Source organism: Trichechus manatus, unplaced genomic scaffold (assembly GCF_000243295.1).
Source record: "Trichechus manatus latirostris isolate Lorelei unplaced genomic scaffold, TriManLat1.0 scaffold00014, whole genome shotgun sequence".
NCBI lineage: Eukaryota > Metazoa > Chordata > Mammalia > Sirenia > Trichechidae > Trichechus > Trichechus manatus.
Window position 1 is genome coordinate 22,359,509 of NW_004443950.1, and position 26,863 is coordinate 22,386,371.

The 26,863-nt window shown below is 51.5% G+C and overlaps 1 protein-coding gene across 2 annotated transcripts in view; it reads right to left on the reverse strand.

Annotated features, from left to right (window-relative positions):
- Positions 1-2,294, reverse strand: part of ZNF536 (zinc finger protein 536) — a 294,926-nt gene extending 292,632 nt beyond the window's left edge. For both annotated transcript variants that reach the window (XM_023726956.1, XM_004371622.1), the window contains exon 1: positions 127-2,294. In XM_023726956.1, coding sequence (XP_023582724.1) covers positions 127-2,290 — 2,164 coding nt within the window. In that variant the 5' untranslated portion in view covers positions 2,291-2,294. The remainder of the gene's footprint in view (positions 1-126) is intronic.
- Between the last annotated feature and the right edge of the window lie 24,569 nt (positions 2,295-26,863).

The window sequence follows — 26,863 nt, forward strand, 5'->3', positions numbered from 1 at the left end:
TCGGACTCTGAAGAGCAACCGGGGCCCTTCTCCAGCCGAGGCCGAGTGCGGCACCAGGCAGCCCCCAAGGGCCTTCCTGAGAGCCACCACTGCCCGTGGGTACCACCATCTTCCTGGCCAACCTACCTGAGGAGGACGGCGAGGAGGGGTGCGGACTGTCCTCCTGGGCACTCCCGGTCTGGGAGAGGCCGCCGCCGACGCCGCTCTCCTCGGTGACGTTGGAGGAGCCTGGCGTGGTGGAGCGACTGACCGACTGGGACTCCTGGTCACTGCCAGAGCCACGCCTCTCGTCCAGGCAGGCGTGCAGCCCGTCCTCATCACCTTTGCGGTCCCGCTTGTGGACGCGGGAGTGCACGACCACCTGGTGGTAGGTGCGGAACACCCGGCCGCAGTCGGGGCACTCGGTGGGCTTCTCCTTCATGTTCCCGTGACCGTGCAGGTTGTAATCGAGCGCCTGGTTCAGCCCGTGTGACAGAAAATCCCGACTGCCTTCTAAAGGGTCGAGCTTATTTGGCAGGTCTCTCTGATTGCCCACTTTAGTGCTGTGAACCAAGTCAGCAGGCATTTTCTGTTTGGAGCCATCTGCTCCCACTAACACGTACTCCCGCTTCTCCTTATCAAACATCACTCCGGCGTTTGCCAAAGCGTCCTCGTGGTTGCGCTGTAGCGGATGCTCTTTCGACAAGAAGCCATGTTCCATCGCCATGCCCCTGGCCATGAGCTGCCAAGCCTGGTAGCTGTTCACCGGGTCCATCTCCGCCGCCTTGGCCGCCGCCTGTAACCGCTCGATGCAGCTGGATTTCAGTGGAGGCACGAGGTTGAGGCACCCCAGGAGGGAGTGCTTGTCCCCCTCGGGGACGCCGTGGGCCATGCTGGAGACGGGAGACAGCAGCTTCCCCAGGACCTCCTTCTCCTTCATGGGCAGCTCCCCTTTGCCGTAGAGCTGGCTGGGCTCACTCAGGCTCGCCTTGTCTGGGGCTATGAAGCCGCTCTGCAGGCAGGAGAGGTACCTGGAGTACAGGTTGGCGTGGGCATCCTGGGACATGCTGCCCGCGGGCACCTCGGGGTCGCTGGGGGACTTGTTCCTCACGGACAGCTTGTTGAGGTGTACCTTCATGTGGTTCTTCAGGAACCAGGGCTCTTTGAAGCGCCGGCCGCAGATCTGGCAGCAGTGCTCGAAGGAGTCCTTGTGCTTCCGCATGTGGCCCTTGAGGAACCAGGCCTGGCTGAACACCTGGCCGCACACCTCGCAGCGGAACTCGTTGGCTGACTGCTCCCCGCCGCCGCTGGGGCCCTGGCCCTGGGCCGACTCGGCCGTGATGTGGGCCTTCTCCACATGGCTGATGAGCTCCTCCTCCTGCGAGGCCGCGAAGTCGCAGAGCGTGCACTTGTAGGGCTTGTGCAGGATGCGGATGTGGCGGTCCAGCTCCTCCCGCTTCTTGAACTTGCCCTTGCAGAAGGTGCAGCGGAAGCCGGCCGCCGGGGCCACCGCGTCCTCCTGCACGCTGGCCGGCTTGGGCGAGGGCGCCGGGTTGGCGACGTCCGGCGTGCTGTGGTTGGCGGGCAGGGCTAGGTGGCAGGCGGTCAGCGGGGCCTGCTGGGTGTGCGGCGGGGGCTTCAGGTCAGGCCGGGGCTGCAGCAGGCTGCTCTTCATCTGCTTGTCCCGCAGGATAGCTCTCTCCTCCAGTTCATGCAGCAGGCGGTTCTCCTCACGCACTCGCCCGCGCCCCTTGCCCAGGTTGCCCAGCTTGTGGGTGCGCAGGTGGATCTTGAGGTTCCCCTTCTGAGCCGCCCGGTGGTCGCAGTAGGGGCACTTGAAGGGCTTCTCGCCGGTGTGGGTCCGCATATGCAGGGAGAGGATGCTGTTGAAGCGGAAGCGCTTGCCACAGAGGGGGCAAGGGTACTTGCGGTTTTTGCGGGCATCGTCCTCGATGTCGCTCATCTGGGACATGATGCCCAGGTTCTGCCCGTTGAGGAACTGCTGCAGGTCCACCCGCCCATTGAGGCTGGTGTCGACCTCCCGGCCGAGCTGGTTGGCCAGGAGTGCCATCTGACTGCCCATGGGCTGGCCACTCATGGGCAAGTGGGCCTTCTCTTCCAGGGGCGCAGGGTTCTTCTCCTCGGGGTTGGGACGCGGATGCAGCTCGGGGAAGGCATGGCTGAGCTGCGAGGTGATCTGGTGCAGCTTCTGACTCATGGCATACTGGCCATTGAGGACGGGGCCGCTCAGGTGGGGCTCGGCTTCCGGCGCCGCCGAGGACACTCCAAGGCACAGACTTGCTTCTTCCATCCCTGAAAGTAAAGAGAGACTTCAGAAGTGTGCCAGGCACCGGGGCGCAATGATTCAACAGCGTCAGCTGGCGGGAAATTTGCATTTCATGCCTTACCTACACATAATGCTAAGGAATGATAGTCAAAAAACAATAATAAAAAAATGAATTATTAAATGCCAATTATGCAATATGGCATTGCTCCTCCAATTTGTTTTGGGGATAGATAGTCTTCCTTGTATTTTCTATTTACAGACTGCAATTATTCATTCGCATTTAAATTATTGATGTTTTACCACTTCCAACACCTAATAACAAATCAAGGATCTACGTGTTTAACTTTTCTCCCCTCCCCCTTTTGCAGCGTCTGTACCTGTTGGTTCCATTCAAAAGTTTGCGTTTGAGCAGAACGGCTTCCCTGCAAGACCAAGTAAACGCTCACTTGGAGCTTGTTTCCATTTACAATATTCAATACATTCACCAGTCTGAGATGAAAGAGATCATTTTATGATTTGGCCAAAAAAGAAAAAAAAAAGATCCAACGGCATGATATTTACTGGTACATAATAAAACAAGATAATGTTTTGGGAAAAAAATAAAGGACAGGCTTTAGAACAATAAAAGGGATTTTGCTTTAGTCAACAAAAAGTGCAGTAATATCTCATTAAGCTGATTAGTATGCTGCTTAGAAACAGTACTAGGTGCTGTAACACATGATTATAATCATAAAAATCCTTCAGTGTTTGCAAGGAAGCATTAACGAGGTATATTAAATTTTAAGGAGACTGGGAGTAGCGGCTTTGCAAACCTCTGAGATCAAGATTTAACCCTTATGTTACGAAACACTGTTATTTTGTCATCTGGTAACTGCCCATCAAGAGAAGCATAAATTATCTCATGACGGAATCTTAATTGATTGTTGAGACTCTACTGATTTGGGTAGAGGTAAAAATTTCACACCTACCATGGACTCACCCTGTCCTTCAACTGGCAAGATAGCTGAGGCAGGGACTTTGATTGGGCTTAAAGAGATCTTTTATAGAACTAGATAAAAACCAATTAAAATCCAGGGACGATGCCACAGGAAGGCTCACCAAGTTTGAGCGTTTTTAATAACTTTCCCAACATACAGTAATGAGTACAAATTGTACCTGCAGTATGTGTTTTGCAGAAAATGAGAACTCAAAGCTGTTTGTTAAATACTAACACTCAAAGCTGGCCTGCATAATTGTCTTTAATAGTCCTTCCTGCCCCTTCTCCAGCCCCGCAGAGAAGCTAAATCCAGAGCACTCACGTGGGGGAGGAGAGAGCCCCTTCCACCTCAGAAAGTGTGGGAGCTGTACTTTGAAAGACAATGAGCCCATGTCTCCCGTCCTTCTATTTCCAGACCTGCCTTCCACCTGAAGGAGTCCAAACGCTGTGTTTGCTACCATTGGAATCGGGTTTGCACATCCATCCTCTTTTTATCCCAATGCTGAGATGTGTTGGCCAGCCAGGTGGTCCAGGAGCAGCACTCGGCCCCAGCCAGGACGAACTCCTGGGCCAAACGGCTCCCTCTGGGGGCCTATGTTGACAGAACTCAACTATGGAGGAAGCACATTCAGCCCAGGCAGGGACCAGGGCTGCGGTCTGCACGGCCTCCAGCCAGGCCCACTACGCCTGGCTTGGATGGTCTCCAACGGGAGTCCTGGCTTCCCTGGCAAGAGGAGAGGGGCTGCAATCCCATCTTGCAGTGGAGGGGAAGAAAAGAAACAGAGATGTTTGTGTGCAGGAGGGAGAGGGCTGCAAGGGTGGTGCACGGTGGTGCACCGTCCATGAATGCATGAACAACGGTACGGACACCTCTGTCCACGTTCACACACATACACACACACACAGAAGCACACACAGAAGAAGGTTCCAATTTGCCATCTTTCCTTTTTGTTTCAGGTGTCAGTCTGCATTCACAAAAAAAAAGAAAAGAAAGAAAGAAAAAGAAGAAACCCATTTTGGAGACTGGTCAGAAAGTAGTAATTTCTCACGGAGATTCTCGCAATCATTCCACAAAGTTGCTGAGTTCCCACTGTGTGCCAGGCCCTGTCCTTGGCACCGAAGGCGCATGGTGGACAAGACTGGACGGTCCAGCGTTCACCCACCCACCGCCCTGCAGGGAGGAGCTGAAGCAGGACAGCTCAGGCCGGAACGATGGCTCCCAGGGCCCTGACCACCGCCCTTTCTCCACCTTCCCAGCCCTGTTCAGCTGGAGGAGCGCCTCTCCTGAGCAAACAGGAGGCATGACCCTGAAGCCACATGGGAGTGCTCAGAATTCCACCCAACAGCTCTGTGGAAGTTTGGAAAGTCCAGAGCCAACATGGCTGGCGCACTTCCAATGACTGCCCAGTTGGCCGGCTCAGAAGACATGAATCCAGGAAGATGGGCTATTTTCAGGTTGCTGCTGATGAGCTGACGCAAATTCAGCAGGAGGGAGAGGAGCAGAATGTGCAATGCAGCAAGACTACAAATTGGGTTGGATGAGGGGGCATGAAGTTGAAGACCATCCTTCTGAGCACCCCCTCCTCCCTGTTCATGCTGAACAAATAATGCTCAACTTGTCAAATAATGAACATGGGGAATTTTCAAGTTCAGCTTAAGTATGGAATTTTCTTTATTCTACTCAAATAAATTTTTTTCTCTGAATCAACAAAGCTTCTTAAACCCTTTTAAGTAACTGGTCTTCAGATGTCGTTGCTGAGACTCCAGCTGAAGAGAGATGGAATGTGCTAGAATGTGCTGCCCGAGCTCTTCAGAGTTGGCTCCTTCTTATTATTCAGGTCTCAGCGCACATATCACCTTCTTGCAAAGGTCCTCTCTGCCCACCCATCTGAAGTCCACACCCCCATTCCCTTTCTACTTCATCACCTTACTGTCTTCCTCACAGCTTACCACCGTGGCCAAGTTTTGCTGCTGACCCTTGCTGTGAGGGTAGCGATCGAGAGCAGTGCTGGCTCACTGTCGGGTCAGTATGTACCGACTGAGGGGATGAACGGAAGTACAGACTGCTGCCCTGTAAACACAGCCCACAGGGGAAATGTCGCCATGCAGGAGAACCATCATCCCTCCAACTTCATGTGACTTGTCCAAAAAGCATCCACAATTAGAAATTATCAAGAGTTAGAAGGGTCTCTGGCTACCCACCAGGACTAGAAGCCACCAACTGAAAGCTACCTCCAGCACCAGGTCCCTCACCCTATGTGCTCATGGAGACCATCTCAGGCTTAGATCACTGCTGATAGCTCAGCTGATGGACTAGGAGACAGACAGAGAGCAATAATCTCCTTCAGAACTCAACTGCCCATCGTGGGGTCCCTGGGAGACCCCAGGATTTCAGTGGAGCTGGCCAGCTGCCAGGAGAAACCCTGGGGATTGCAGGCCTCTGCCCCTCTGGGCATGGATGTCAGTAGGAGCCAGGGAGAAGCTTGGGCACAGCCCCCTGTGAGGCAGGGCCGCACCAGACAGGCATCACAAAGTCCTGTGTGACCCAGCATCCCAGGATTCCACCTGCAGGTGCAGCCACAGCCACTGTGATGGACCAGCCATAACCAATGCCTGCTCTTGACTCAGAGCAAGAAAAGGGAGTGAGTTCTTGGAAAGAGCCTGGAGTAACTGGTGTGCTGTCCCTCGGCCAATGCAGTCGAGGCAGGACGAGCTGGCCTCAGGCCCAGCCTGGGACTCACAAAACCTGATCGGCCCCAATTTCTCCAGCCTTGACATGTCCCCATCCGGAATTCATTTACCCCTTAACACAGCCATTCAGTAAGTATTGGCCAGGGGCCTTCTATGTACCTGCCCTCAGGGCACCTGAGTGCAACAGGGCAGTCCAAGCAAGGCTACAAATAACAGAGAAGCAGTGAAAATGTGCCTGAGAGGCTGAATCCAAAGTTGTGAGAAGCAAGAAACCACCTGCAGCTGCTGCATAGAGAAGTGTGTGTGTGTGCGCTTGTGTGTGCGCGCGCACGTGTGTGTGCGTGTGTGCATGCGTGTGTGTGTGTGTGCGCGTGTGTGTACATGATGCACGACTACGCTGAAGGAGGAACGGGGATTCCCTAACTGGTAGCACTCTAGAAACATACGAATGCATACATTGAGGAACCAAAGGATCGTTTAGCCTGCTGGGAAAGGATTGGGTCCAGATGCAGTCATAAGCACTTGTGGGGCTGGAGGAGGCGGGCTCCCTGCAGGGATCCTGGCATGCTCCTGGAAGGTGTTATTACTCCTTTCACCCAGGCCTCCGGGGAGCAAGCACGGGGGAACGCCTCCCCTCTGGGCCCCCCGCAGCGAATGCCCATCCATGTCCCTAGAGGGACCACCTGTCACAGCCAGCCCCGACCCCGTATCCTGACAAACAGGGTAGACATGCACATCCACACACAGGGTGCACCTACGTGGTGACAATTCCCAGGGAACACTTCGGCTGACATGCCCAACCCTTTCTTCACTCAGCAGCAAAGCTCCTACCAGGCACCTGCAGCGCACCTGGCTTTGGACTCGGCAGCCTGTGCTCCAGGAGCTCAGGGGCCACATCTAACAGTGAGGAACCAGCAGAAAGTGGGACGTGACCCAGGGTGTAAGGAAATTGGGCAGCCAGCACCTTTTGAGTAACCTATACAACCACTCACCTAGATAGAAAAACCCTTAGCACAGTTAAAAGCAAGAAAACAAATTCCTAAACTACTGAAAGCAGCTTGCTGTGGAGCTCACGGCCCAGCTCGAAGCATAAAAGGGAGAAGACGGTCGACTGATGGAAGGAATCAGTGAAGACGGAATTTTCCTGACTGTGGAAAGGCGGCCCAACGTCCTTACTGAAGGTGGACAGCTGAAATCCACTGGAAGTGTTGTGTCTGGCACATCCTCACTCTGACATGGAAAAGCTACAACACTCTGTCCCAGTCCTGGCCCTCCTCCGAGCACCAAGGTCATGGTGCGGTACTGCTGGCACCCAACGGGACAGTCAAGCTTGGTGATGAGCCAGCTTGGGCCTGAGTCTTGGCTGCATGTCATTCCTCACCACAGTGTGAAAATAACTGGGCCCCACCTCTGACCACAGGAAGGGGCCTGGTGAAAGCTGCTGAACGCTAGAGGTTTTCTACTTGAGCTGTGCAATTTCACATTTCATGACGAGGGCATTCTCAGCATCTCACACCCACCAGTGGGTGAACAGATTATCTCAGTGCATTCTATCTCATCGTTCCCATCATTGCAGGTACAGTGAGCCATTCAGACGCCTTTGATGGCGCTAATGGTTATTTTGATTTTGCATCTCTGCCTTCAAACTATTTCCTGTGATATCAATGACAAAAGTTTTCACTTAACTCTTCCAGTAGAGAACCTAATTGTATCTTTCACTGGAAATGAAATTTAAAACTATCAGGACACCAGAAATGCTAGCTGTTATGAGTCTAAATAAATTTTACACAAAAACACAGTTTCATTTTGCTAGCATGGGGAAGAATAAGTAATCTTATGAATAGTCCAAAAAATATAGATCTTGCCAGTAAGTTGCATGAAAGAGCTTTATCCTTAGACCATGAAAAAGAATAGCTGGGAAATAAAATGACTTTCAAAATAACCATTTCAACTGGATTTTTTTTTTTAATTAAATGAAGTTTACATTTCAAGTTAGTCTCCCATACAGAATTTTTTTTTTTTTAACATACATTGTTATGAGACCTCAACCTCTCACCCCATTCTGCGACAGCACACTCCTCCCCTCCACCCCTGATTCCCCATGAACATTCAACCAACTCCTAACTCTCTCTGCCTTCCCCTCTCACCGCTGGACAGAAGCCACCCCTTTGGTCTCCTGTATCTACTTGTCTAAGAGGCACATTCTTCACGAGTATCACTTTATGTCCCACAGTCCAGTCCAATCTCGGTCTGAAAAGTTGGCCTCAGAAATTGTTTTAGTTCTGGGGTGATGGAGAGACCAGGGGCCATGCTTTCTGGGGTGCCTCCAGTCTTAGTCAGACCATTAAGTCTGGTCTTCTTACTAGTATTTGAGTTCTGCATCCCATTGTTCTACTGCTCCATCAGGGACCCTCTGTTGTGTTCCCTGTCAGGACGTTCACTGGTGGTAGCCGGGCACCATCTAGTTCTTCTGGTCTCAGGCTGATGCAGTCTCTGGTTTATGTGGCCCATTCTGTCTCTTGGGCCAATACTTTCCTTGTGTCTTTGGTGTTCTTTGTTCTCCTTTATTCCAAGTGGTTGGGACCAATTGATGCATCTTAGATGGCCGCTTGCAAGCTTTTAAGACCCCAGACGCCACTCACCAAAGTAGGATGCAGAACATTTTCTTAATAAGGTTTGTTATGCCAATTGACATAGATGTCCCCTGAAAGCATGGTCCCCAGGCCCCACATCCCTGCTACTCTGTCTCTCAAAGTATTTGATTGTATTGAGGAAATAGCTTTGGTTTAGTCCAGTTGTGCTGGTTTCCCCTGTAGTGTGTGCTGTCCTTCCCTTCACCTAAGATCATTCTTATCTACTATCTAGTTACTGAATAACCCTCACCCCAAAATCAAATATTGTTGTCTAGCCCAGCACAACTAAATATTCCCTTTTGTATGAAGGATGTGGATAAAGTTGTTGCTGCTCAGAAACCTCGCAGGGACCCCTCGGCTCCCAGTGGCCGGGCCGAAGGGATGGACTGGGGCTCACACACACCACTGAGGACGTTACACAAAATATTCTTGAAACATGCAGTTGATAATAGGAAACCCCTTTCCAGGGGGCTCAGAAGAGGAAAACCCTTGGTCCTCCTCCCTGGCCCACCTTCCCTTCCGATGCCTAGGGGAAGCAGTATCCAAGACAACTTCACCTAGGATGCAATGACTTTTATTAAATACTTTTTTTTTTCCAATTGTTGTAGCTCAAGCTGTTTAACTAAGGTTGTTCTGAAATACAGAACACCAGACTACTGAACCTTTTCAGGGTCATTAAACAGTTGTAAACATTATTACAAAAATAAACCAGAGATTTCATGCTTACATTTGGGCCCAGAGCTTGCTATGCTGAGCAAGTGCATTTTTTTCATCTCTTACAATCAATGCTGGTGACATTCGGGCATCCAAACAAATTACATCACAAACATTACTGAGGTGGGCAGGATCCTGAGTGGTTTATTTGCCAGATGATTAATAGATAAGCCGAAGGGCAGAGCGGTTGACCCGTTCCATTTTGACTGATGTGTAGACAATGCTGTGAGACAGGGCCAGAAATAGTTAAACCCTCGCTGAATTTATAAATGAAAATGTTATATTCAAATCTGGCTGTGGAGTATGGCGACTGTATAACCAGGAGAGTCAAGTTGGAGATTATGGTCAAACTCCCAAATTTCCCATTGTGCATGGAATGTTGGCCAAAGTCAAGGCCCTCACTGCTTCCAGTGATGAGTGAGACTCAACTGGGCTGGCTTAGAGCACAGCCTCATGCAGCCCAAGCAGCTTCTGTATTGGCGGGATGAGAGTTGGCAGAATTGAAAAAGGAAAAGAGGAATAAAAATGTCATCTCCTTGGAGACTTTGGCTAATTTCATAATCCTCAAGGCCAAAAAGGTCTTTCCAACCACGTTGGCTTTTAAAGCCTGGGTTGAAACTGCAGACCAGGACTGAAGATGGATAATGAGCTCATCAGATGGAAAAGAGTAAACATCCACAAAAGTGTCTTCTGGCCATCTCAGAGTAGAGAAGACTTCTGGTATGAGTCTCTGGGTCACTGCCCACTATGCAAAGCCAGACAAATAGGTGCTGGGGATGGAATGAAAACAAGCTCACATGGGCCGGGGGTGAAGACCACGGGCTTGTCAGGCAGAGCAAGCTCTCAATAAAAAAGTAACAATAACCATCATCACCATCATCATCCTCTTCTTCATCATCCTTTTCATCAGCAATCACATCCTCATCAACGTTCCTCATGAACATCATCTTCCTTATCATTGGCCCAGGGGCCAACACTGTGCTAGGGACTTTACAATTATTATCTCACTTTAGCCTTACACAACTCTGCTTGGAAGGCACCATGATTATTTCCGGAGCCCTGATGGCACAGTGGTTAAGTGCTTGGCTACTAACTGAAAGGTCAGCAGTTTGAACCCACCAGCCTCTCCTTGGGAGAAAGATGTGGCAGTCTGCTTCCTTAAAGATCACAGCCTTGGAAATGCTATGGGACAGTTCTACTCTGTCCTATAGGGTTGCTATGAGTTGGAATCGAATTGAAGGCAATAGGTTTGGTTTTTTTAGTTATTATTATTTCCGTACTAATAAGGAAACTGGGGCTCAGGAAGTTTAAGTCACACAAGGCTTCCTGAATGTGGAACCCAAAGAAGACATGCTAGTGGGCAGGCTGGCTTTTGATGTCCATGCCATGTTGGACACCGATGGTCAGTTGTCAGCTCCTTCATTTGCAAAGTGAGTGGAAGCAAGAAAGTCAGAACCATGGGCAAGCTCAAAGGAGCAGGAGGCCTCACAGACACATGTGCCCGGAAATGGAAAGTGCAGTGCATTCCACAGAGAACCTGGGGGTGGTGTGAGCAGGGTAGGGGTGGGGGGCACTGTGGATCCAGAAAAGAGGCAAGTCTATTTCTCAAAGGGTCACACAAAAATTTATTTATAGACTCTTCTGTTTTCTTAATAACTATAAGGGCTGATATGTTATTCTATGTCTTGTTGTGTCAGGTGGGTTATTTCCCCAATGAGACTGGACTCATGGGAGGAGAATGATATTTAAAGTCCCATCCATGTGCGCCCAAGGTCCAGCTCTTCCACTGGTATCTGTGAGACTTTCAGCCATTCAGTCACCTGTCAGAGCCTCAGTTTCTTTATCTCTAAAATGGACTGATATTAATTGCCCTACTCACTTCACAGGGTTTCAAGAAAAGCAGTGGGATTGTGGAAGATAAAATATGGCTCCTAAACTGTAAAAGCCCTCCATGTGCTGTAACCTTCCTCCACCGCAGACCATGACATTTAGCATAGCTTTTCAGATCCAGAAAGGACCTTAGCCTAATAGTAGAATAAATGAGCAGAGGTGAAAGGCATAATTAAGGCACGTAAACCCAAAACCGAAAAAACCAAACCCGTTGCTGTCAAGTAAGAGCAGAACTGCCTCATAGGGTTTCCAAGGAGCAGCTGGTAGATTCGAACCACCAATCTTGTGGTTAGCAGCCAAGCTCTTAACCACTGCACCACCAGGGCACGCAAAAGCAGTTAATAAAAGCACACTCACTGCCAGCTTTATTGGTGCATCCGTAAAGTGGGACTCATTTCATTTAATCACATTTTCAAATGCCCACGTGTGGCAGGAAGTGGCGGAGATATAGAGATCTACAAGCAAGACCAGTTCCTTGCCTTTGAAAGCCAGCCCAGACAAGGGGAGCTACATGGACCCACAAAGGCCATGCAACAGAGTCAAGTGCTGAAAGAGAGGCATCTACAAGGTGCCGTGGAGACTGGGGCGGTGGGGTAGGCATACAGCAGAAGGAAGGAGAAGTAAGCCTGGGGAGATAAGGACTGGGAAGAGGCCAGGCCTCGGCTGAGTTCTGAGGAGGCAGAGAGAGGAGGGAAGGCGTGCGAACAGAGGGAACAGCATGTGCCAAATATGGACTGAGCATGGGATGTCCTGGGAGGGAGATGGGAGATGGGGCTGAAGCAGCTGGCTGGGTGCAGATCCAAGGACTGCCAAGGTCAGTCCAAGGAGTATGGTGTTTATATTTGGGGCAAAAGAGAGGCTCAAGAGGCACACATCAACCTATGTTCCTTACACTTAACACATACGCCTCATGCTGCCTGTGGGAGCCACATCAGTACTTGGGACAAGTTCCTAGAAGCCTGAGATTCTGAGTAGAAGACCATCCAGATGGCCTGCAGAGGCCTGCCACACAGCCAGCCACCCTGCTGCAGGGTTGGCGGGTCACTTCTCCCGCAAAATGTAGAGGAGAGTAGCTTCAAAACCGACAAGTCTCTCTGTCTGCCTGTGGGCAGCTGGGCAAGGCACTTTTCTATCTAGTGTGGGTCAGAGAAGGCGGAGGAAAACAAAGGGTGAGAATAAAGTCCTGATCCACAAAGCAAACTCTGCTGGCGGTGAGGGCCTGGGCGTGAGAGAGGAGGCGGTCAGCTTGGAAAGAGTCACTGGTCTCTGCTCCCCTCTGTGGAACAGTGCAGACGGTGAAGGTGGACAGCTCTCCAAATCCCTGGCAGCCTCTCCATACATGTCAGCTCAAACCCATCCTCGAGATTCCATCCTGCTTTCGCCTGCTCCAGGAAGCCTTCCTGGACTTTCTCCAGGCTTGAGAAACCCATGGAGTCTCTCTGGATCTCTCAGGATGCTGCTCACGGTGCCCCCGAGACTACAGGAGCTCACGCCTTCCTCTGCTCCCATGCCCGGGCTACGTGAGTGGGACTTCTCATCAGCTCTGTGTCTGCAACTCCTGAGGACGCAGCGCCACCAAAAGCTGGCCTTTCACAGATGTGGGTGTGAAGCAATGAGTGAGCACAGTGCGGGGGAGGGGCTGTGGCCCAGGGCAGGGATGTCACAAGGAGAGAGGGTATTTTTTGAGTAAAGGCCCAGCCCTCTCCCCCAGAATCCAGGCCATAAAGCGGTGCTTCCATTTCTACCAGATCGGACTGTTTGGGAAGGGAACGGCTCCTTAATTTGTCATAATTGATTTATCTGAACTGCATCCATCCCATCAGGGAAAGCAACAAAAATCATATATATATATACACATATATATGTAAGCTCTGAATGGACGACTTGCCCACCCTTAAAATGATACACGGCGAGACTGAAAAAGACACCAGCAGTTGTCCCGAAGTGCACTGATCCTTTCTCTCTCCTCGGCTTCTTCTCTCTTTCTAAGCAGATTTCGCCGTGGCAGGAAGTTAGATATTTAATCCCCTATTAACCCTGCTCACCTCCCTGCTCCAACACGGCAATGGCGGGACGTCAGCCTTGCACGCAGCTTGCTCTAGGACAAGAGGAGAGCCCGGTGTCGCCTTCCTCCCGGCGGGCAGCAGACCCCGGGAGCAGGAGCCGACCTCGACTTCACCGACCTTTCACCCTGAAGAAAGCCGTCTGAATCCGAACATTCCGGAACTGTGATAACGTGGTGAACAGTTTCGTTTCCTTTCACAGGGGTCTCAGATTTGATTTGGTGCAAAAGTAAATACAATGCAAACTGCATGTGTGCAAGGGTGATCCAAGGGGCCTGATTTTGAAATATTCATCGAAGTCGACCAGGGAGAATCTGTTCACTGGGGCACGTCGACACACATCACCCACAGTACACAAACTCTCGCCTGAGCCGACACACAGGTCCACCAGCAGATGCTCGCTGCCTGCCGGCGCTGGGCGGAGGCCACCAGGTGGGCCTGCCCGGGGCTAGGGCCTTGGTCCTCTCTGGCTCTTGGGGTCGCCAGTCCAGCATCTCTCAGTACTTCTTGGGTCACCAGGCTGGCTTCACCTTTGCTTGGCCAGACTCCTGGAAGAGGAGGGAAGACGGGCCGCAAGCTCCCAGCGGTTTCTACAGGCGGGCACAGCCACGGGCAGGGCGGGGCTGCGTTCTGGCCAGGCTCACAGACACGGGGACTGCTGGGAGCTGCTGTCCAGGGCAGTGGGCGTCACTGCTACAGCACACGGACTCCAGGGACAGTGACCAGACCAGGAATGAAGGTGGGAAAGACACACTTCCCAGACTGCACGTGCTCAGAGGGAGGAGAGTCCTCTGCCTCATCTCCTGTCAACTTGTTAGGAAAGAACGCCCCTTCCTCAGCAAGTCCGGGTTGGGGAGTCTGCTGTAGCCCTTTTCTGCACATTACTCCCCTGGCCTGCAACACTCTCCCTCCATCACTGCTTGCTCCCCCAGCCCTGCCATCTGGCTGGCTCCTGTTCTCTCCCCAGGTGGCAGAGTCAACGCCACCTCATCCAGAAGTCTTCCTTTGTTCCCCAGGTCCAGGACAGGAGCCCCCGTGTCTGTCTCCACAGAACCTGGCCTCATCCCTCTTGGAGGCTTTCAGACTACGTTGAATTGCTTTGTATACTAGTCCGAAAGCTCCATGAAGGCAGGGACCATGGCCACGTGCTTCACAGAGGCAGCCCCAGCACCTGGCACACAGCCAGGCACAGACGAGGCACTCAGCACATGTTTGCTGGATGAATGAATGAAGGACCAAGCAAATGGATAAATGAGTGAATGAACGAATGAACAAGTGGACCAAGCCACAAATGATGCAGGCCTCTAGCACAGCATCTGTCCTTGGAGAGGAGGGGGCGGGGGTGGCCAGGGCAGGAAGACTGAGGCCACAAGCCAGGTGAGAAGTTTTGTCCATAGAGGCTAATCATAAATACCACCCCGTCCCGGCAGCCCTCCCAATCCTTATCGTTACCCTTTGAATTCCCCGTAAAGAGTTAGTACCGCTCCATCTCGTGGTGGATTATCTGGTCCCTGTCTCACCACCCTCCAGGCCTGTCTAGGATCTCCTGGGGCTGCACAGGACCCCACCCCAGGGCTTTACAGATAACATGTAACTACACATGCTTGGACTGCTTGAGTTGGATTCCAAGCCCCTCAACCTCTGTTTATAAACTCCACTCTCTTTTTTCACTCCCCTGCTTTCTTCAGCATTTTCTCATGCAAATATTCATTCATTCGCCCATTCATTCATTCAGTGGCATTTCCCGGCTACCCACAGTGTGCCAGGCACTGTGCTGGGCTCTGTGGAGAGACAGATCAGAAGCCTCCTTGCCCAACTGGAGCTCACCACGGAAAGGACAGACGGACCCGAAGCATCAGCCACAGAGACGGTGATAACATTTGCAAGAGTCTCTGGGCTGGGAGCTTTTGGAGGCAAAGGCCACAGCTGTCCTGGATGTTTCTCCTCAGTGCCCTGGGCAGAGGAGGCCGTGGAGAGGGTCTACAGGCAGGAGACACCGCCTCCTCCCATCTCTGGGTTTGCCATGGCTGAAAAACCGCCTCCACTCTGCGCCTCTGTGACACCTCTCTCCCTCCACCCTGGGGCCCATCACCCCGAGGTCCGGCTCCTTGTGCACAGTCAGGAATGAGGGGGGCAACTAAAGCATAACAGAAGGCCAGACAAGTCCCTCTCTCCGAGACTGTGCGCTCCGAGGGAGCAATGTCCCCCAGGGCCAGGCACAGTGCCTCACACCCAGTGCACATGCCCTGGCCCCCTCTCCCAGCAGGTAGTCTGGCATCTGGGACCACTGGTCTCCCCGCCAACAGCAGGTGGGCCTGCATCCTTCCCCATGGGCTCCCACACTCCCTCGAGCTACCCCTGCAATCCAGCCCAGAGAGCTGTGAAGCCTCCGGCGGCCCAGGCCCTCTCCAAGTCACAGCTTCCCGCCTGTAAACCAAGGAGGCTGGCCGACTGGCCACTACCCTCAGCCACTGTGTCTCTCCTCCTGTGTCCTGATGTATGCCTCTGTGGCCCACCTGACGGCGAAGGGGCCTTCCAGCCAAGCCCTGATCCTGAACCGTCACCAATCGCAGCAAACGGCTGGAGTTGATCTTCACTGATGCTGAACGCCAGGGGAAACGTTAAAAATGAAGCAATTAACATTCCTCTTTTTAAATGAGAGGCAGTGCCGTTAGCGGGCTGGTCCACGGCGCTCCAGCGCGGCCTCGCCTGCCCCGGACAGGCCGTACTTCAGAGTCACAGTCTTGACACCGGCGCCTCCCACACCTCCACCCAGGTGAGGGGTGAAGGTTTTCTACTTGAAGGCCTTCGGGAAGCCCCGCAGCATTTGTAAACAGCAACACTTGCTGTTGGAGCTCTGATCTACACAAGCTGCAAACAGCATTCAGAAGCAACTGTGGTCAACCACGGAGCAGCCATTGTCACTGTTGGGGCTCCCGGAGGAGCCTCTTTTCTGGTTCTCTTTGTGACAAGCGAAAAAATGGCTGCTGCTGCCAGAAGCTGAACTGTGTCTTATTCCAAAAGCACTGAAGGCACACGCTCTCTGAGGTGGCACCTCATTGGTTACACATCTGTGATATGGGGGCAATAATAGGGTTGTTGGGAGGTCTGAACGAGGTAATTTACGGGAAGTGCTCGAAGCAGTGCCTGGAGCTGGGCAAGCGCTCTATAAAGGTTACTGCTGCTACCACTTCTTCTGCTGCTGCTGTAATTACCATCTGCACGTGGGCACTGCTGGGCCTTTAACGCACCTGCGGTCACTGTCACTCACCATGTAAAATCACCCAGCCCAAAGCCTCACTGCAGCCAAACACTCACAAGGCATATGTGGTGGTCAAAGGGTTAATGACTTCCTCTTCCTTATTTTTAGAAGCTCTTGCAGTTAATAAGGAAAAGTCGCACACCTCCATTAGAAATATGGACAAAACAGTACAGCTAGATGGTGCCCGGCCACCCCCACTGACTGCTCTGACAGGGATCACAACAGAGGGTCCCGGACAGAGCTGGAGAAAAACGTAGAACAAAACCCTAACTCACAAAAAAAGACCAGACTTACTGGCCTGACAGAGACTGGAGAAATCCCGAGAGTATGGTCCCTAGACACCCTTTTAGCTCAGTAATGAAGTCACTCCCGAGGTTCACTCTTCAGCCCAAGATTAGACAGGCCCATAAAACAAAACGAGACTAAAGGGGCACACCAGCGCAGGAACAAGGACTAGAAGGCAGGAGGGGACAGGAAAGCTGGTAACAGGGAACCCAAGGTCGAGAAGGGAGAGTGTTGACATGTCATGGGGTTGCTAACCAATGCCATAAAACAATATGTGTACTAACTGTTCAATGAGAAACTACTTGTTCTGTAAACCTTCATCTAAAGTACAATTAAAAAAAAAAAAACACGGACAAAAGGATGTCCATTGGGCTAGCGACCACAGAAATGTCACTCCTAACTAGAAAACAAAAGCAAAAAAAAAAAAACCCCTCAAATTAAAACAATTTCAAGACTCCTTTTTTAAATCCTTACATTAAAGATCACACACAGACCTTGTGAGGACCCTAAAACCTCTCCACAGAATCCTGGCTCACCCAAAGGGGATGCGGACGAGCATCCAGGGGCCATGGTTCAACCACAGCTTCCCTTCCAAAGTCAGAGTCCAGAGCTCTTAAGTGGGGTTCTTGAAAACCATCAACTGTGGGCTTCAAGAAATCAGGGTAGGAAGGCGAGCATTCTAGAAAAAGCTTTCAGATGTACGCCTGAGACCACAAGGAGCAGCAAAGGCCCTGGAGTTAGAAGATGAAGCACTGCACTTTTTATTTTACCCAGGGGAACCATTAGAAAAGCATACAACAGTCCTGCCTCAGAAGCTAATCTGCCTGGGCAGCAAGTTGTCTACCGTGGAATACATCCAGGGCCAGCCAACTAGCTTGCATTTACTGGGGGTAATGTCCCCAAGCTGAGCACCCGTCTGTTTCTGCTTGCTCTACCCTACACCCACAGGGTGTCCCCGTTTAAGTGCAGTGACCAAAGGTCAGAGGTCACCGTCTTTCTCGTGGCACAGTTATCCACAGTTCATGCCAAAGACTTCTGCCAAATGGCCATGAACACCCTATTCAATCTCACTTCCCACCACCCCCTCCATGTGCTCCACAAGTACAAGGAGAACGCTTCCTCATTCTGTGAACGAGAGCTGTGCACACTTTCTCTCCTCACATCTAGCTGATCCTTGAGGGAAAGGATGCATAGACAATGGTCTAGAGGGTGCCAGAGCTGGAGAACCTCAGACATCATCTAGCTCTTAGTCATTTAGCCCAGTATGCCCATTTTATAGATAAGTAAGTTGAGGCAGAAGATAGGGATGATCTGTCTAGTTATACAGTAAGTTAGTGGATATATGCCTGTGTCTTTCTCCCAGTGGTGGTGCAGTGGTTAAAGTGCTCGGCTTCTAACCAAAAGGTCTGAGGTTCAAACCCACCAGCCACTCCATGGGAGAAACGTGAGGCAGTCTCCTTCAGGAAAGATCACAGCCTTGGAAACCCTATGGGGCAGTTCTACTCTGTCCTATAGGGTCACTATAGGGTTGCTATGAGTCTGAATCAACTTGATGGCAATGGGTTGGTTTGGTTTTTTTTAACTAAATGTTTGATGCATGGATGGACGGATGAATGGATAGATGATGGATGGATGGATGGATGGACGGACGATCGGATGGACGGACGGACGATCGGATGGACGGATGGACAGATGGATGGATGGATGGATGGGTGGGTGGGTGGATGGATGATGGACGAGCGAGAAGATGAATAAAAGAAGAAATAATGCACAGCGAGATAGACATTCTAATCAACCAGCAAATTCTGAAGTGTCCTTGCCTCATCCCTTTATGGAAGCCTAGCAGCTAGAAAAAACTTCCATAGTACACCCTCCACCTGCTGGGCCCCAAGCTCATAATTCCTTCTCCATTCAGACAATATAAAATTAGACTCTTGATTATATCATGCCCTATGTACTGGCCATCTGTGGGGTCCTTAAAATCAGGAAGCATGTCTGGGAACTCTGCAGAGCGCAGGGCATGGCGTGGTGCTCTATAGAACTGCTGATGGTTAGGTGTGTCGCCCTGCACGTGTGAAACCCTCCCAGGAAGAACCTGAAGGGTGCTCAGAGGCTGCCAGTGAACTCGGACTGAAGAAGTTTAAACAAAAGATTCCCCCAAGTCTTTGCTGCAAAAGCAAGAAGAGCAAAAATGGAGTGAAGGCCAAGACACCCCCATCTAGAAACACACTTTCCATTCCCTTCACTTGTTCAATGTGTTTGATTTGCATCAGATTACATCAGGTTGATGTGATGTAACATGACATCCCCCATGAAATGCATAAATCAAGGCACCCCATAAATTTATAGGAATAGAGTTCTTTTCCAGAAGTGGCTAATTACTCACAAACAGCAGATATTTTACTGCCGTTAAAGCCAGTAGCAGGTTTTTAATAGCCAGAGCGTTGAGTAACTCAAGCTTTTCACAGCGCAGGCCCGGGGAAGTCAAGCATTACCTGTCTGCAGCTCCCCCAGGAGCCGCAGAGATCTGCTGAGGTAGACCACCTCTGGGAAGGCTCTCACAGCCCCGCCTGCCTGGCCAGATGCCAGCCCCTCCCACACGGCTCTGCTGGGAAGGCCAACTCCTGGGAAGGTGCTGTACTCTTAGCGGGATCTGGGATGTCCTGCACACCCACATGCAGTCTCCTCGGGCTCGGTTAATCAAGGTTCCACCTTTGGACTCCATTTCTCCATCCACGCCTTCCCACCCTAAACTCAGTCCATTCCACTCATAGCGACCCTATAGGACAGGGTAGAACTGCCCCATAGGGTTTCCAAGGAGCGGCTGGTGGATTTGAACTGCCAACCTTTTGGTTAGCCGCTTAGCTCTTAACCACTGTGCCTGCTTTTCCTGCGGGGCAGCCCCCCTCCTACTCATCCCCAGGCTTGAACGGGATGGAGCCCACCCCACACACTGACTGTGGAACTAGTTTGAACCAATCCGAATATCCCACCCCCTGGCCTCCGTGACTGGCTCAAGGCTCAGCACATGACCTGATTTAAGCCAATGAGAGACGGAGGAGTGGGGCTTGTGAGCCGCGGGACGGTTCACGTTCACACCCTCCACGAGGCAGCCGTTTTGCTGCCAAAAATGTCTGAAGTTGCTGGGGGCAGGGGAGTGCGTGTGTGACACCTGGGACAAGGCTAGTCCCGAGAAGGCAGAGAAGAAGAGAAGTCTGAGGCGTTTGAGGTTGAACCGTTTACGTACTTTGCAGTTACGTGAGTCAATGCAGTCTCCTGGTGGATTAAGCTGGTTTGGCTTGGGTTTCTTGTCACAGGAAACCAAAAGAATCATGGCTGATAAAATGACCCCGCCCTGCCACCCAGACACCCCGATGCCTCTCTGCTCCTCCAGCCTCCTCCCTGTCCCAGCACGTGCCAACTCATTCCATCTTTGCTTCCCTCCACTAACCGCGTTCAAATGTAGCCCAGCCCACCCAGTCCACCAGACAGCCTCCACGCACGCCTCGTAGGTCCTCAGCCACACCCTGGCTTTGGTTCTTCCAGAAATGTCTGGTGTGAAGTAAGTGATGGAAGGCTGAGCCTTCTCCCTTGTGCCCTGGACGCAGAATGAGGACACCACAGCGGGCACCGAGAAGGCATTTCTCGTCCTGCCCAGCTGCCTCATTGCTGTTTGCCAAACCAGAATCCAAACTAAACCAGATGCTCTCCAGCCAACGCCAACTCATGGCGATACCATGTGTCAGAGTAAAGCTGTGCACTGTAGAATTTTCAGTGGCTGATTTTTCAGATGTAGACTGCCAGGCCTTTCTTCCAAGGCACTTCTGGGTGGACTCTAACTTCCAACTTTTTGGTTAGCAGCTGAGTGCGTCAGTCATTGGCACTACCAGGGACTCCACTGTTTGCCAAGGAAATTCCACCGATGGGTCTTTCCCAGAGGGCTTTCCTTATTTGCTTCAAGGAAAGGTGATTTTATATGTAAGTCTGGTCATGGTGTTTTAGGCGACTTCGGGGAGTTCGTATGGATTTCACAGGCTCCCTCTCAGCAGAGCACCTTTGCACTTGCTGTCCCTCCTGTGTCCATTCTGTCCTCTCCACTCCCACCCGGGGAACTTCTGCAGATCTACAGCCAAATGCCACTTCTCCAGAGATCCCCCTGGCTTCCCTAGACTTGGTCGATGGCCCTGGTGCCCACACTCAGAAGCCGCAGGCTCAGCAGACTGTCACAGGTGCTCAGTAATGTAGTTACTGGCTGGTGAATGAGAGTGAACCCCCAGAGTGTTAGATGCTGGTAAGGACAGGATAAGGTTTACACCTGCATGGGTTTTATGGTTTCCAGAGTACTTTCCCGGCCACCATTCCCCTTGCTCTATCCCTCCTGTACAGAGAACTCATCATTGTACACAGCGGCTGAAAAAGCCCCGAAAGGCCAGAAGCCAGGCCACCTACCCAGTGCTCCAAGTGAAGGCCCCTTCTGCCGCCCACTGTGCGTGCTTATGTCAGGGAGTGCAAGGACTTCTGGGTACCCGGGGCCAGGAACAGGGGTGCCCGGAGCAGAGGTGGGGGGCTTTAAAGGGAGAATGAAGACCAGCTGCCACCAGGCCTTGTCCCCAGTCACCCTGTGGGCCAAAAACAAGTGTCTCCACACCAGCATCAGCAAAGCTGCAGGTGCCATCTGGGAGCCTCGCATGAACTCACAGGAGGCGGGGCCCCCCCAGGCCCAGGGCAAAGCACATGAGACTGTGGGCAGAGACTACACCACCCAGACTGAGGGACACACACCCCCGGCTCTTCTTGCAGAGGCCACGCTTCTCCCTGGCAGGGAGCCTGAGCCCGCCTGTTCCTGGCCTCCCCCTGGAATTCTGGTCACGTTAATCCTTGTCTGCCTGTCCACCTGCCCCACTTCCCCACTGCCCTTTGCAGGATCTACTCCCCGCCCTGTACTCCACCACAGCTGCCATCGCTGTCAGCCTTGCTCCTGCTGGAGCCTCCAGGAGGGTGTCCTGCCCTTGCATGCCCTTAGTACAGGCCGGGCAGGCCTTCAGCAGCTGGGACAGATCGAGCAGGCTGCTCAGTGCCTGTCATCTCTCTCCAGAACCCAGTTGGCCAGGAACCAACATGTGCAACCTCTGATCTACCAGACTACTTGTTCACCCTCAGCATCCCTGGACGACACACGTCCCCATGCCCAGCAATGACAGGGAAAGGGGATATACAAATCCACGTGTTTGCTCATTCATTCATTTAACCTGGCACAGAACAGCCACTGGTTCAGCGTCTGCCTCCCCATTTAGCCGTAAACTCTGTGATGGTAGGGACCCTGTCTGCCTGTTTTACTGTTATATCCCTGATGCCCACCTAAGTGTCTGGGACACCCAGCAGATGCTTTTGTTTAATGTTTTTATTGTGAAATATACAGCATACTCTTCATAAATGTTTATTGAGTGGATGGAGAGGTGAGTGGGTGGACAGATGGATGGACGGACTGACAGACGGATGGATGGAGTAAGCATCTTCTAGGTGGTAGGTGCTCTGAGCACTGAGAAGATGGGCCTGGACAAGAGTTGTCGAGAAGGGAACAGGGCCTGGGCCTGACACCAAAACCAAGAGCAGGAAAAACACAGTGAGTGTCCCAGCGGAGATGCTCTTGCAGGGAGATGGCAGGAGAAATCAGAGAAGGCTGAGGAAAAAAAAATCAGAATCCAGCATATTATTGCTTGACATCTGGTCAACTTTCCTCAGGCTATAGGGCCCCTAAGTTCACCAGGCATCCTTAAGCTTTCCCAGGAAAACGAACGCTACATGAGAAGAGAGGCTATTCTAGGTGGAGATCTTTCCAGTGCTCCCGAGGCCTGAGTCCATCTTCAGTCTCTAAGGTTAAGGTCCATCACCCGTTTGGCAGCGTGCGGTGCTGTGGTGGCATGCGTGTTGCTGTGATGTTTCAAATACCAGCAGCGTCGCCCATGGGGAACAGGTTTCGGTGGAGATTCCAGACTAAGACTGGAAGACAGGCCTGACAAGCTACTTCCAAAAATTAACCAACGAAAACTGGATCACAACAGAATATTGTCGGATCCAGCGCTGGAGGATGAGCCCCCTAGGTTGGAAGGCCCTCAGAATGCACCAAACCAAAAGCCAAACTGGTCGCTGTCGAGTCAATTGCGACTCATAGTGACCCTATAGGACACAGCAGAACTGCCCCATAGGGTTTCCAACGAGCGCCTGGGGGATTCCAACTGCTGACCTCTTGGTTAGCAGCTGAGTTCTCAACCACTGCGCCACCAGGGCTGTGGCCACAAAAACAGCCTCGAGCATACCAGTGATGGAACAGAGGGTACAGGACCAGGCAACGTGTCCTTGCTTTGTACACGGGGTCACCATGACTCGGAGCCCACGCAATGGCCCCTAACAACAAGGGTCAGTGTGCCCCGTCTTCAGGGGTTTTCTGCGGAGCTCTGCTGCCTAAAATCCCCAGTTCTCCAACAGCTGAGTGTTCCTTCACCTGTTTCAGAAAATAAACAAAATAAAAATCGCCTATGAGGGCCTTGCCAGCCTCGGCTCCCGCCGCGCGCATTCACACGCCACCTTCCTGGCGCTCCTTGCCGTGCGGTGCATTGCCATAAACCGCCTTCACGTTTGCGCTCCGTTTTGCACCCCGCTAATATTTTTTTTAATTAATTCCCTATTTTTTACTTTAATGCATTTGAGAGGAAACTTTATCATTACCCTAAATGGAAATTTGTATCACTTGCTGTAAATTAAAGGTAATTATAAAAATAAATAAAACGAGAACAACGTTATTAACTTCTGGCTGAACACCGTTGCCTGCAGCAGGCCCTGGCTTGAGGCCGGCTCTCTTTCTCAAGGGGAGGGAGGCAAAGGTGGAGAAGTGTCAAAGGCACGCCTGGGGCCAGCAGAAGCTTTTTCCTTGAAGGGAGTGGCTGTCCCAGCCTGTGACTCAGCGTTATTTTATGTGAGGTGCCTGGATCTCCTGAAGTTGTCCTGGTCACTCCCAGTGATGGCCGGCTTCTCCCCTGGCCAGGACACGGCTTTCCCCCAGCCCCTCATTCAAGCGATGATGACCCTCAATGCAGAATGGACAAAACAAAAAAAAAGAACCAAACCCACTGCCGTCAAGTCGGTTCTGACTCCTAGTGACCCCGAAGGACGGAGCAGAACTGCCCCGTAGGGTTTCCAAGGCTATAGATCTTTATGGAAGTAAACTGACATATCTTTCTCCCATGGAGCGGCTGGTGGGTTCGAACTGGCGACCTTTCCTTAGCAGCGGAGCACTTTAACCACTGTGCCATCAGGGCTCCGAGAGGGGCAACTACCACTATTAATACCCGTTACCATCCAGTCGATTCCGACTCACAGCGACCCTACAGGTCAGAGTAGAACTGCCCCATAGGGTTTCCAAGGAGCGCCTAGTGGATTCGAACTGCCCACCTTTTGGTTAGCAGCCAAGCTCTTAACCACTGGGCCATCAGAGCTCCTGGAGTGGACAAGGGTCCCTTTAAAGAGTTCTGAACAAATGGAAGTTGACTGACCTCCTCCTTTCCATTAAAGAAAAAATTAATCTGAAAATATACCTCCTGGGCCCCTCCCGCAACCCCCTGACATTTATTTGCTACAAAGACCACGGAACCCTGTCATGGTGGGGCCTGATCCATTTCCACCAGGAGGAGAGACCCTTGCCTCCTCCGAGCCTCCATCACACTTCCCTGAAGTCCTCATCCTCCCGCCCCAGTTACAGACTTCCCAGGAGGGTGGGTGCTGGGAGCTCCCTGCTCCCCATAACCAGTTGCTGTGGCATCAACTCCAACTCATGGTGACCCCATGTCTGTCAGAGTAGAGCTGCGCTCCCCATGGTTTTCAATGGCTGATTTTTTTGAAAGCAGATCATCAGGCCTTTCTTCTGAGGCACCTCTGGGTAAACTTGAACCTCCGACCTTTGATTTAGCAGCCGAGCACGTTAATTGTGTGCATCACCCAGGAACGCCACTCCCTTTAAAGTCAACAGGAAATAAGAGTCCCAAACGCTGCAAAATACCAACTTCAGCTTACAAGTGAGCAAGAAACAGTCAAACCAACCAAACACCAAACGTGCGTGGACTCGAAGTTTGTACGAGGCAAGGTCAAGTTCTGGCTGCATTCAGAACCCGGCCTGAACGGGTTATCCATGCCCTTTATCTATCTCTGAAAGATAAACACTCTGAGAACAGCAAACCCGTTCGGAGGCTGGATCCTTGTTTTTCTCTTTCAAGAGAGAAACATTTCAAATATCGGTGAAATCTTTATAAGAACAACTAAAAAGATGGGATTTAGCTTCACAATGAATTGCACTTTTTCCTCAAAGGGTAAAAAAAAGGGAATTTAGGAATGTTTTTGTAAAAAGATTTTGTTTTTCCTGATATTGCCTGAGCTGATGCTTCTGACGCTGGAGATTATCTGCACAGCAGCCAGGCTGGTTGTAATTAACGCACAAGTAGCAGCTCCACTTCCTAGTAATATATTTTTCTAAGACTTTGATGATGCTAAGAGATTTTGAATCCCACTTTGCAGACTTTGAAGAAACAGCATTGGATAGAGACACCTTAGATGAAATTGAAAATAACTTGAGTTTAATACGCCTCCCCAAGAGCTTTATGGCAAGAATGGGTTAAAGATCTCTGGAGTGCACTGGGGATCACAGTGTGAGGAAGCTGATCTTTGGGGACCTGCCAAGGAATAAGGGCTGTGATTGGGCCTTCTTCTTTGGGGGTGTTTTGGCCCCTGAGTATCTTCTCTGGTCTCAAGCATAAACGACTTCCTTAAAGGATTTAATTAATTCTTAAATGCGCACAGAGCCCAGGAGCACAAACATTAACTTGTTAACAGCATTAAGCCAGATTCTGTTCTCAGCTATGCACAAGCAGTTCCCCGTGACACCTCTTGGAGTGCCACATGCACCTGGGGCCCCACAGACGCCCAACACCCTTCGTGACCGGCTCCCCAACCTGCCCTCAGTGTCCCCAAGCACCAGGGCATGACTCTTCCGGGGCCTGCAGCATAGCCCTGCCTCCCCTGGCCACCCCCTAGAGGAAGCACACGGTGAGAGCTCTGTCCCCTGCCTGCTGGGCCTGGCTTTCCTCCTCGCTGAGCTCCCTGGGCCACTGATGGCCTCTCTGTGCCTGGCAAGGACACCATGGAGCAGAGGACACGCTGGGAGTCCTGCATGGATGGGGTGGGCCGTGATGACAAGGCCTCCTGCCGAAGGCTCCTCAGATGTGAGCACATTAGCAGACTGGGCACGCCGTGTTTCTCGGACCCAGGCCAACCCTCAGAGATTCTCCAGGGCGCCTCTACCTGCCTCCTACGTGTTCCTCGCACTGCTGACTCATTTCCATATTCAGCCCTTGTCTTGTTCACAGCCCGAGTCTCTTTCGTGCTATCTATATTGGATGAAATCGGATTTAAAACAGCAGAAATGATGTTTATTGCCTATAAAATTGGCTGTGTGTATATATGCACACACACACACACACACACACACACACACACACACATAAACACACACACACGTTGCTGTTGTTACCTGCCATCAAATCATCCCCGACTTAGGACAGCCCCATGCACAATGGAACAAAACGTGCGGGGTCCTATGCCATCCCTATGATCGGTTGCAGATCAGATTGTTGTGATCCATAGAGTTTTCACTGGCTGATTTTCAGAAGTAGATTGCCAGGCCTTTCTTCCTAGTCTGTCTTAGTCTGGAAGCTCCACTGAAACCTGTTTAGCATCATAGCAACATGCAAGCCTCCACTTACAGTTGGGTGCTGGCTGTACATGAGGTGCACTGGCCAGGAATTGAACCAGGGTCTCTCGCATGAAAGGCAAGAATTCTACCACAGAATCACCACTGCATACCCCTTGTCGTTGAGTCAATTCTGACTCATAGTGACCCTATAGGACAGAATAGACCTGCCTCATAGGGTTCCCAAGGCTGTAAATCTTTACTGAAGCAGACTGCCCCATCTTTCTCCTGTGGAGCGGCTGGTGGGTTCGAACAGCTAACATTTCGGTTAGCAGCCCTGCGCTTAA